Genomic DNA, 12887 nt, shown 5'->3' with positions numbered 1-12887 from the left:
TTATAGAGAAGGAAAGAGAAAGATGAAAATAAGGAGAGAAGAAGAATTATATCTGTTATGGAGTGGGATGAGTCAAGAGAGAAAATCAACAACTGCTGTTGTGGTGAGTTCCTAAGTAGAGGCTAACTTTGTCTCAGGGACAAGGGCTAAGGAAGAGGAAGTCATATACCAAGTCTAAATAGTACTAAGGGATATGTAAACCTCTCTATGTAAAGGAGGAAGTGCGGAGACAGAGAACAACTGTGAATTTCTAGGTCTTGGGTCCACTCACCTCCTTGGTGCCATTGTCCTGAATTAGGGTGTAGAGAGGGACTATTCGGTTGATCTCCAAGAGCACAGGTGTGGGGCTCAATTGTTCCTTGCCAGGCCGCCGGCACAGGTGGCAGGTGGATGGGCAGCGGCCTTTCTCCTCACAGCGGATCTCGACCCCTGAGATCAGCTGATCATCTGAGAGCATCTGGGCTGTCAGGAGGCCAGAGAGGTAGGTGATGAATGGCATGGATTTAAGCTCCTTCTTGTTGCCTAGCTCTGTTGTTTCTGGTGAAAGGAAACGAAAGGGAAACAGTTGGGTTGAGGGGAAGAGGGAAAGGATAGAGAAACAAGGAAGGGAGAATTAAAATATTATATATAAATCTCAGGCTAATTAGGTAACAGATTCCCCAGACTAGGGGCCAAACTGCCTCCATCTATCTGTTTATGATCTAGAGAAAGAGATGAAAGGCTGTAGTATTGGTCCAAAACCTGGTCTGGAATCAGAGGACCTGGGTTCAAATCCCATTTCTGATGCTTGTTGCCTGTTTTAACTTTGGTTAAGTCACTTGACAAACTAGGGCCTCAGTTTCTGCAAAATTAAGAATTTGGATCAGGTAACTTTTGAGTTTCCTCCTGACTCTAGATTTATTATGCTATGCACTGTTAACCTGGAATTACTATTATGAGTGGGGTTTGGAGAAGTGAAAGAAAACAACAGATGTTTTTCATGCCTGTCCTTAGACAGAAATGTTCTTTGCCCTTCTGCCCACATAGGCCTTGCAAAATTTTAATGTGATATATTAACATGAAATAATATAGTGACAATAATAATTATTATTATACTTATTTTTGTTTTATTATTAACCCTGCTTTCAGATCAAGCTCAAGTTCCATCTCATCAAAAAAGCTTTCCTGGATGTTCTAGTCCTGAAGAAATGCTCCATCATGAGAAAACTTCTAGAAAAGACTAGATGGCTAGATGATTTTAAGTGTCTCTAGATCACACCACACATGAGGTTTCTATAATTCTTATAAATTAATCTCTTTAGTCCTTCTTTCCTTGGAATTTTTTTGCCATTTCCAATCACCAAAAAACAAAACAATGACAGTAACAACAAAAGCCTACCCTAACCAGATTTGGAAGGGACCTCAGAGGCCATCTAACTCTACCTAATAAGACATCTGCATTCTGCATCTTCTCTATCACCCACAATCCTAGAAACATATTAAGGAACTTAATAAATACTTGATGAACTTAGAGGTTTATATGTTATAGATGACTCAAGAGATCCATAATACCTTTTGTCTGAGGCAGATGATATTATCACCAGTAAGGCATAGGCTTATTAGGGTGTCTTTCCATTTCTCCTCATTAGTAATTACAAAGCAGTAGACACATTATTTAGTTCCTTGGAACTAGTGATACAAATTTGTAGGATAGTTTCAGTTATGGGATTCTGGGATTTAGAAAGGGATGAAATATGAAAGATAACCTGGTGAAACGTCCTCTCCCTCTATCTTTTTTCTTTCCTCCCTTCTCCTCCATCTCTATCCTAACAAAAAAAAAAAAAGAAACTAAGGTACAGAGCCTTGTTCAAAATGTAGCAAGCAGTAAATCCAAGACTAGAACACAAATCTTTTGACTCCAAATCTACAAATGATACTATATGGTCTTTTATACAATAGACCACTTAATGCATTTTCAAATGAATCTCCTGAAGATTTTGCAAGGCAACTATTTCAAAAAACATGCAAAATACTCCAATTTGGGGGCCTTAGCTATTCTAGTTGGACAGGAAAAAGATAAATTTCTGTCCTAAGATCATAAATTGGGACATAAGAGATCATTAAATCCAACCCTACCATTCTATAGATGGGGAAATTTAGACTCTGAGCAGTTAAGTGATTTGTTCAAATCAAATGGTAGAGCCAGAATTTGAACTCAGGTCTTTTAATAGTGAATCCTGTATTTCCACCCTCTAAAATGACAAACTGCTTCTCATCTATGATTCAGAGGACTGTCAAGTCTTTATCAAAACCCTCCTTAGTATCTTGGGTTTGTCTCACTTTGTTCATTCATTAATTCATTCATTCAACAATAACTGAGCATCTACAAGGCATTATAGATATTTTTAAAAAGCAAAAAGAAAGCCCCTTGTCTTAGAGGAGTTTGAATTCTGAAGGGAAGATTTGCTATCAACTCAAAAAAGTGCATGTGTTTACTTTACATATGTTTTGTATTTACTTTTCTGGGCACATGTTTTGTTCCTCCAGTAAAACATAAGGTACTCAAAGTCAGAGTTCTATATTTTTGGTGGGTTTTTGTATTGTTGGATTTTTTTTCTCTAAACATATTTTAAATTTGTTTTTTTTTGTTGGGATGGGGGAAATAAAAATTAAATACCTGCTAAAATCATAGCATTAACACCTGAAATCAACCTTGAAGAGATTTAGGAATTCTAAGAAACAAGAAAGAAAAGAGGGGAATCTAGGTATTGGCTTTAATAACATCCTGGAGGTGTGAGATGGTTATATGTCTCAGTCAGGGAACCCCAAGAAGGTTAGTTTGGGCTAGATTCAAGAAAAATCTTTGTCTCATTAAGATTGCCTGAAATGATCTGGCAATGAATGAAGAGGAGAGTGTTTAGAATTGAAAGAAACCACTGTGACCATTTAATTCATGCTTTTCATTTCTAAGATAAAAATGCCAAGGACCATAGAGTTGAAATGTCAAGTGATAAACAAAGCTAGTGAGTGGTAGAGAAGCCTGGATAATAGAAAGAACACTGGACTGAGATGTAGAAGAATTGGATTCTACTATCAACTCTGATGTGCAAAATGTTTTTACCTTTCAGGGTCTCTGCTTCATCTCTAAAAAAGCAAACAAAAAGAGACACAAAATTATAAACTCTATGGTTCATTCTAAGTGGTAGGATGGGTAGTGTACCAGATCTGTATTCAGAAAAACCTGAGTTCAAATTTAGTCTCAGACACTTACTAGTAACCCTGTAACCCTGGACATTTAACCACTGTCTGCCTCAGTTTACTCAGTGGTAAAATAATGATAATGTGGCATATAGTAAATCACTTAATAAATGCTCTTCTTTTTTCTTTCTTACTTCTTTTCTTCCTCTAGAAAATTGATCCCTTCTGATCAACCACCAAATCTCTCTAAAGACTAGATGATCTTGATGAATCCTTCCCACAAAAAATCCTATGGCCCATGATCTCCTATGGAGGAGAACAGGGCATTCTCATGATTCTAGTCATGCTATTCCCAACCCATTCATCTATGGTTCCCCAGTCCAGGGATGGGAGGGGTCATCAAATGTTGTAAAGTGGAAAACCAACAACTCTGAAAAGCTCTGGAGATGTGCAATATCTCACTGAACAGCTGTCCAACATTTGTACCAGTGGGAACTTTCCAGAAAATGTTTCCATACAGGAAACAAGTCTATTCCACCCATCTGTACTATCCTAGGTAAGATAGACTCACTCAGCCTGTCAGAAATCCTGTAAATACAGCATCAGCTTACCAAGGACACCCTTCCCTTCAACCTTCCCACCCATGGCATGGCCAGTCCAAAATGATGACTGAGGTAAAGAGCCCCTTCTCATCCTTTAGAATCTGTGAAGCTCCCATCAGTGGCCTGGGGCTCTAAGGCCCAGATTAGAGAAAAAGGAAGAACTGTCTCATGCCAACAGCCTGTAGTGACATGCAGCAGATCTGGCAACATACTCTCCAATTAGAAATACAAATAAACGCAGTATTCATTCATTATTCTCTGGGCCCCTGTGGGCCCAGGATGGGGGCTCCACCTTCTCTGTCTGGCTGTCAGCAAATGCTTATGTGCACTGGATCAAAGACTCCAGAGGAAGACCGAGTGGATTCCAACTAACCAATCTTTCAGTGGGATTAAAGCAGGGTAGTTACTAAGATAAACAAAACAAGACTGAGAAGGAGGCATCTCAGCAGCTGGGGAGACAGCCATGTATACAGACATGCAAAAAGAAATTTGGAACTGGTTACCAGAGAGATTAGGCTCTTGAAAGGTGGCTCCAAGCAATTTCAAGCCTTGCAAAAGAAACCCTGGAAAAAGAGCTGAACTTGGCTGCTCAAGAGAAGAAGGCTAGAGGGGAACCATAAGCATATTAGGCCTGAAAGGAACCTTAGAGAAGAGACCTGAGAGTGTCAGAGGTGGAAGAGAACCTCAGCACGCACATTGTGGAAATATGGATCATTAAATAGAATGTTAAAGCTAAAAGAGACCTTCAGAATACAAAGTATCATAGTTAGAAGGTACTACAGAAAATACAATATTAAAATATGGAAGATAGAATGTTAGAGCTGGAACAAATGTTAGATCATAGAAAGTTGGACCATAGAATGTTAAAGCTGGAAAGGATATTAAAGATACCTAGTCTAATCTAATTTTTCCAGTTTCAAAGCAATAAACCCATAAAACAGAAATGACTCATTCAAAGTCATGCAATTGATTACAAATCCAGGCCAAGAAAACAGGTCTTCTGAGTCTATTAAGTTCCAAAGGCAATCCTCTACAGGACGGGGTCTAGTTTCTTTATACAAATAAACAAGTGAAAATACTTTACACAAGTACAAATACTTGCTGAGTGCCCAATATGTGCTGATCTCCAAGTAGTCACTGCAAGAGACAAAAAAGGATAAGATCTTCACATTGTCCAAGTATAACTATGGCCTTTGTCCTTAATAATATAATTGGTGAGAGTTTAGGTGATATCAACAAAAAACATATCAAGATAATATCAAAGAATTAAGATCTAAGTTTTCTCCTGGTATGCAGAGTATATCAATGTCTGTGGGAGTGGTTAATAAAATTATTATAAAATTATGGAATTAATTAAATTATTAATAAAAGCATCTACCTATTAGACTGGTTTGATCCTCACAACCAGTCTGGTAAGTTAATGGTTTTATTATTCCTTATATAGGGATAAGTGGAAAAACTGAGGCAAATGAAAGTGATGTAACTTGTCCAGGATCATATAGTTAGTAAAAGGCTAAGGCTGGATTTGAATTCAAGTCTTTCTGATTCCAGGCCTGGTATTTTCTCCATTGGTTAAGAGTTGGGGTGGGGACAGAGGAGAAGGTAGAAACCACCTGGTAGTAAGTAACTTGAAATTGGGGATTGTTTTGTTTGATCTTCATATAATCAGTATCATGCACATTCTAGATATTTGATTTGAACTGAATTTGAAGTTGGTGCTCAATTGTGTCTCTTCTAGAAGACTTTTCCATTTGATAGGAACAACTAGATGTTCTACTCTATAGCCATAATCTTCAAGAAGACAGTCATCTCTTCTCCAAAATGAAATACAAGAGAAAGAGCTCAAAGTAGAAACAGCATCAAAACCTGTAACAAAGACACCTCCAAAGCACTGGGGTCAAGGGAAGGGAGTAGGGGCTGGGTGAGTTCTACTAAGGTATTATCCTCCTTAGGTAGTTGAGTAGAAAAATATACCAGCCTCACATGGTAAGAACTGGAAATCAACTATTATATTTTTTTCCTCTTGGAGAAAGCTGCCTTTTTTTTTCAAATCAGATAGGGTCTACTAGATAAACAGAATGAAATGGATATTTGACAAAAAGAAATTAGGAGTACGAAACTCCTGCTTTTCCCACTTCAACCTCACCCCCCCCCCCAAATGATCAGAGCAAATAGTTTCTTACTTGTCTTACTATATCCCCATAATGAAAAACTGAGAAAACTTCATTCTATACTTTGTAGTACTAATAAAGAGGCCCCAACATGTACTTTGAAAATGGCATATAAATTAAACCTGGAAAGAATGTTCCATAGCACAGTAGTCCGTTTTTTGAAGAAACTAATCCTCTTCCATTCCTGCCCCCACCAAAAATGTACCCATTGAGTTAAAAATACAACCCTTTGCTTTGCAACAAAAACAGCCCCTAGATCTTTGCTGGTCAGTCACTGTCCAATAAATCCTATGCATTCAACATCCATCACCCCCAACAAATGGGAGAGATAATCCACCTGCTGCAGGGCAAGAGTTAAGCCCAGGACTGATGAGCTGGACCTCAGAAAGGCTGCACAAAGGACACAGCTGGTGAACAGAGCTCAAGGTCGGGGATTTGCCAAGATGCTGCTCTGACTGACAAGAAAATGTGGGTGTGACACATTCATAGCAGGCAATAGAGAAGCCAGTGGAAAATGATGGAAGTATGCCCACCTCCACAAACCCCACCATCATTGTCACCACTTAAGCTAGGTTTGAAGAAGTTGAGGGGAAAGGGATAAAAAACAGAATAGTGATTTCTGAATATTCTAAACAATCCTGAGGAACCAAATCTCCAGTAAACTCCAATGGAAGAAAAATTATGAACCATATATTCTAATATCTGATGTTATATTATCTTCTACTATTTTCTTAGAGTTCTAAGCTTTAAGCTTGGAGCCACAGGTCATTACAAGAGTAGTAGCTTATTTTTTTTTATTTGTAACAGGCATGAGGGTATGCTCATATTTGCCCTTCCCTGTGGAAAATATAGAGCATGTGAAGATATTCCCTTTCTGGTTCAAGTCAACCATGTGGAACACAGAGATCCTCTTTCTGGCCATATGTGACTCAGGACCTCATACTGTTTGATGATAAAGGGTTCTCTAAACTGGAAACTGAACAAGAAAAATTGATGATTAAGGGCTTTGCAATGAGAAATGATGAATTCTCTAGTTGGCTATTGACAAAGAACTTAGTGACTGTTCAAAAGAGATGACCATGAATCCTTTCTTTCTATTTCTTTTGGCTATGGAAGAGTGAGGACTGCTTTGAGCTTTGTACAACATTGGGTGAGGAAAGGAGTGGCTTCCTTGCATTCCACCAAAACACCATGAGTTCAAGAGCCCAATACCATCCATCTTTCCCATTTTGTGTTTGTTCTTTTCTGATCTTAGGCAAATGAGTATCCCAAGACAGAATTGTCCAGGAAAAGCCCTTGTGAATATTGAAGAATCTAGAGATCTGTATCTACATTGATGGTGATGAGTTCTTTGAAGTAGTAGAGGTTGATGGTAGTATAATGTTCACATCAGTTCAATGCCTACAGTCATCCAATGATAGTAAATTCTTCAGGGAATATAACCCTTTATGGTAGAGGGAAATGTCAGCCATAGACTTGAGAAAGGCATAGAAGTGTGGAGACCAGCAGAGAATTATACCTAAGAAGAACTTTGTGAGAACTCTATAAAGGAAGAAAGACTTCTACCACCAGGAATTATAACTTACCCCTTTACCACCTGTGTTCTCTATATTGTGTGCCAAACTAGCATTGCACTTTCAGTTTGAGCACACTCTTCTTCTAGACAGTATGTCTACAAGTATTTGCGGGACAATGCACTCAAGAGTTTTTTCAAAGGGGGATAGTTTTGTCCTTGCTGTACCTCCCTAGGATTTCTCATAGCTAACTGAGGCCACTAGCTGATAATTGATAGAAAGAGTAGTGGGATTTGGAAGTTACAGTGTTAGAAGCACAGTTTCTTAGGGTTACCCCTACAACCTTAGTGAGAATAATTGGTACCCCTTTTTTGACTCAACCTTTGAGTACAACTAGTAAGAAGTGGAAATCATAGTTTCATAGATCTAGAGCTGGAAGGAAAATGTTAACCAAATTGGGTTCTACCTATACAACTTTACACATACACATTGCTTTTCCACATAACACATAAGTGGAATATCTAAGAGTAGCAGCATAATCCAGGATGTATATATCCTAGCATCCTCAGCCCAAAATTTGTGCACTCCTATGTCTATGAGGTCAGGAAGACTCTTCTTCTTGAATTCAAATTCAGCTTCAGACACTTAGTAGTTGTGTGACTTTGGGCAAGTAATTTGACCCTGTCTGTCTCAATATTTTCATCTGAAAATGAGCTAGAGAAGGAAATGGCAAACCATTTTCTTTGCCAAGAAAACTCCAAATGGGGTCTTGAAGGATTGGACATTATAGAAACAATCAAACAACAATAAAATAACATGCCTATGACATAATTTGTATTAGTCTTAATATACTGTGATTTATAACAGATTAAATTGAGGTTCATGGAATAAAAATGTTTGCCCAAAGACATATAGCTAGTAAGTGACAGAACCTTACTGACTCCAAATCAATGTTGTTTCCATTGCACCAAAAGGAATTTTATCATTTATTTCCCTCTTTTTCTCCAACAGTAGCAGCATAACCCTGGGAATCAGCATATACTCAATAAATATTTGCTAATTGATCCCAGTTGGTATAGATAAGAATTTACTTGAATGACTATGGATAAGCACAATTCACTGCCCTGCTCTCAACCTAAATATCACAATAATTTATAATACATAGGAGTGTTTGAGTACATTCTTATCCTTCTGCTGCCTCTAGTTTATACCTACAATACTATGTTTCAGAGGGATAACAAGGAGACAAAAGACATCATAACAAATACATATGCAAGCGGGGGGAGGACAATTTTTATACTAATCTTCTGTTTACCCTTCAGTTATGTAGGCTATTTAGTTTTGTGTACATCTATATGACTTAACCAGATATGTTGCAATGTGTTGTTGGCTGAATTAATAGGCAAGACTTGAGAAATTCACAAAGACTTTGATATCCAAATTGGCTTTCATTTACTACTAGATGCTAATGACAGATAATCATATTCTTAAGTAAAAGAATTAGCTTACTTTATTGAAGGACAAACAGAAGGCTAATTATCAATTCACCTTCTTTTAAATACTGATGCAAAGATAGTAGAAGTAATAATTGAAAACAAGAATAGCATTAGCTGACCTAGAGCAAAATATGCAGTTGTTGGAACTTTTTTTCTTCACACATCCCTTCTTTCTCTTAGTCCAGCTTCCAAATGGGACCATGTCTAGTTTGAAGTCCAATTCAATTCTGATGACACTACAACCTAGTTATTAAAGTCTGGGAAATTTAAAAAAAATACTCTTTTCTCCCCTCCTAGATTCCCCCTGGGTTATATCTGTTGCCACAAATGCTCAACTGAAATGACAAGTTCTTATTGGGAAAAGGCCAGTGCTTTCCTGCAGAAGGTGATGGTATCTTTTTTCCTCAACCAGAAAACAAAGCAAAGGAATCAGATTCAGGGCCAAACTAATTCAGTTATATGCTAAAATATTCGGTAACAGATCAAGGCACTGACTTGCTGGTTAGCCAGGTTCAATTATGTAATAAACTAAAACTCTGAGCATTTTAAGACCCCATAGGGACAAATGGGTGGCTTGAATTAGAAATGTTAAAAGAAGGAGAAAGAGGTGAGATTTTGTATTATAAATAATTGTCTTTATTACATCTCTGCCCCAGAGGAATTGCTGAACTAAGATGATTTCTGAGATGGTATTATTAATGTTCACATTTGGAAGAATGTTATTGCTTTGGGTCTGAGTCAGCATCCCATGGCAATTGTCCTCAATGATGGGGAATGTTGCCCTCTTCAACATCAAAGAGGTCCCAACCATGAACAGGCTTGAGTCCACCCTCTTACAGTTGGAGTCCAGAAATTCATCCCTGATTTAAAATACTGCCTTCATTATATTATTCCCTGGCTTAAGGATTATGGTGGCTTTTTAATTGCCTCCATAGTGTGCTAGGAGTACAAAAGACCTAGAATAGAGTTCTAGCTCTGCCATTCACCAGCTGAATTAGAAGAAGCATGTATTTACCACCAATGACTCTTAGTTTCTTCATGCATTAAATGGGAATAAGAGAATCTATCCTGTCTCACTTCCCCATAGAAGTGTTATAAGGATTAAGTTAAATAAATTGTGTACAAATTCTTTTTCAATTATAAAGTACAAGGCATTTATAGTGATGGATATAACTTTAATAATTATTATTATATTCCTTTATTCCTATTATATCTTTTTATAATTAGAGAATATTTAAGGGAATAATCAAGATTATAATGCCAATTTTAACTGAAACTCAACCTTTAATAGTACCTATTATGTCTGGGGGGCACATGAAAAGAAGCTGAGCATCATATTACTAGAAGGAACCTTATAAAGGTTATCTAATCCCTTCTTATATATGGGGAAACTGAGGTCCAAAGAACTTAATTGACTTATCAGCTAGACTATGAATCCAAATCATCTGACTCCAAAACCTATTATATATACTTTTATATCCCACTGTCTCCCCTATTTTGTCAAAAATAATGCAAGGAAGGGTAGCCTAGGAAAGGGTCCTCTTGGAGAATGTTACTGGAAACTAACATCTACCAGGTCTTAAAGATTTTATTTGAGAAAGGACTATCCCATGCTTATTATTTTGTACAAAATTCACTGGACTCAGCATGCAGCCATCAATGGGAAAATGGAGATAATGATAGAATTGAAAGCAAAGAAGAATTTAAGGAACTATAGAATTGTGGTGCAGGAAAACTTCTATGTTGCAGTATCCACTTTCAACTGTCCCACCAGTAGAATCTTTTCTCTGAATTTACATATCTTGACTTGATACTCCTCTGCTTGAAAATCTTCATTGGATCCACATTGCCTCCCAAGTGAAGTTCAATATTCTTTTGATGTCTTCTTGTCTATCAAATACCCCCTGTAATCTGCCATTAACAAATCATGCTGGATTACTTCATAAGGCTCCCTTCTATGTATACTACATTTATCAAATTGAAATTTCCTCTGATCCCCAAACATATCATGCTCTTTTAAGTCAACTTAGCTTTGCTAATTTTTTCTTCATTAAATGCAATGTCCTCCAACCTCCTTGTGACTTATTAAATACTTATCCATTATTAGTTTAAAGTAAAACTTAGATATCAACTCCTAAAAGTATTCCCTGATCTTTCCATTTAGATTTCCCCTCAAATTTCACAAAATGCCTTGTCACTACTAAATGCACATTCATGTAAAATTGCCTTCCATAATTCTGACTGTATCTTAGCCTTCTGATGACTCATAATCTATGACAAAGGATAATCTATCTTATATAAATTTTATATTAAGTCTAGCATGAAGCATAGTATTCTTTGTACACATTGGGAACATTATAAATGTCTGCTTAATGATTGATTTGTCATGATCATGGGGAAAAACAAAATCAAAATGAAAAGTAGGCTCAAAACAAAAGGAGGAACTCCTGTCTTGAAAGGGTTATGCATGCTCTTGTCATATGCCAATCACTTAATCCTCTCAATAAATCTGTCAAGTCAACACTCTTAATTTAGAGATGAGGAAACTAAGACCTAGACAGGGAGAATGACTTGCCCATTTTCAAACATCTAGTAAAAGTTGAAGGCTTTACCTACAGCACACTTTCCACTGTACCACACTGCCTCTTGAAGGGAGAGTTCTAACATATATTTGTCATATATATTGACACACAGTACTCATTCCTATCCCTGCCTCCAAATTTAGTACAGTCCCTAGAACATAGTATCTTACGGGTAAAGAGAACTTTATTGATGTTATTGTACAACTTACAGTTTTAAAGACTTGTCTTGATCACTGAAAGGTTGAGATAATTTCTTAAGGTCACATAACCAGTATATGTTAGAGGCAAAATTTGAATCTGTGTCTTCTTGACTCTAAGATTAACTTTCTAAAAACTATCCCACACTGTCTTTGTAAACATAGTGCTATATATTTTGAATAAATATTTGTTAAATCAGATATCCATGCTCCATTAGTAAAACTAGCTTATTGACCTGGGCAGATGATTTCCTCTCTTTGGCCTAATTTTTCTCTTCCATTCAATGAGTTGACTGGTCTACTATGATTCTCAAAGGATGGTAGAAAATTCCTAAGGGATCTGCAAGATTCACAAGGTCAAAACTTTTTTTAAATGATTCTAAGACATTTGAATTTCTAATATAGCAAACTATCAATAGAAATAAGTCACATAAGTCAAAGCTCATTGGGGTCCACAATAATTTTTAAGAATATAAAAGGGTCGGGGGCAGCTAGGTGGCACAATGGATAAAGCACCAGCCCTGGAGTCAGGAGTACCTGGGTTCAAATCTGGTCTCAGACAGTTAATAATTACCTAGTTGTGTGGCCTTGGGCAAGCCACTTAACTCCATTTGCCTTGCAAAAAAAATATAAAAGGGTCCTAAGACCAAATAGTTTTAGAAACACAGGCCTATTACCTTTGGAATATGAGAGCTAAAGGCACTTCCGAAGCCAAGAGATTCAATGACTTGCACAAAGTATCTCTAGTAAGTAGCAGAGCTGAGATCCCATGTCAGATTTCCCAACTTTCAATCCAGGTCTCTGCACTCCCCTGCAGGGTCTCTTATAGACAAGTCCATGATCTCCAAAGTGCTTCAGAGCTAACTATAAAATCCTAGGAGTTTGGGAAATTACTCTCCCATATTTAGGCAGATCTCTCCTAAAAGATTTTAGTCATAATATGTTTCTACTTGATTCTTAAAGATCCAAAGCACCCCTTACCAACCCTCCCAGGTACTAGAATACATACCTGGCATAGAGTTAGAAATAGAAGCCCTTAAAGTGAGGAGGAAGCTGAGGGATAGTCTAGCCCAGCCCTCTTATTTTACAGAGAAAGAAACTAAGGCTCAGGGAGGAACAGTATAGAGGCAGACTGGAACCCAGATCTC

At 37.4% G+C, this 12887-nt stretch overlaps 1 protein-coding gene across 3 annotated transcripts in view; it reads right to left on the bottom strand.

The window, feature by feature from the left end:
* Positions 1-12887, bottom strand: part of ASTN2 (astrotactin 2) — a 1297121-nt gene that overhangs the window by 374524 nt on the left and 909710 nt on the right. For all 3 annotated transcript variants that reach the window (XM_074211727.1, XM_074211725.1, XM_074211726.1), the window contains one exon: positions 272-537. In XM_074211727.1, the coding sequence (XP_074067828.1) occupies positions 272-537 (266 nt within the window). The remainder of the gene's footprint in view (positions 1-271; positions 538-12887) is intronic.

This window comes from Macrotis lagotis, chromosome 1 (assembly GCF_037893015.1).
Source record: "Macrotis lagotis isolate mMagLag1 chromosome 1, bilby.v1.9.chrom.fasta, whole genome shotgun sequence".
In the NCBI taxonomy this organism is placed as follows: Eukaryota; Metazoa; Chordata; class Mammalia; order Peramelemorphia; family Peramelidae; genus Macrotis; species Macrotis lagotis.
This window is presented reverse-complemented; position numbering and strand designations above follow the sequence as displayed.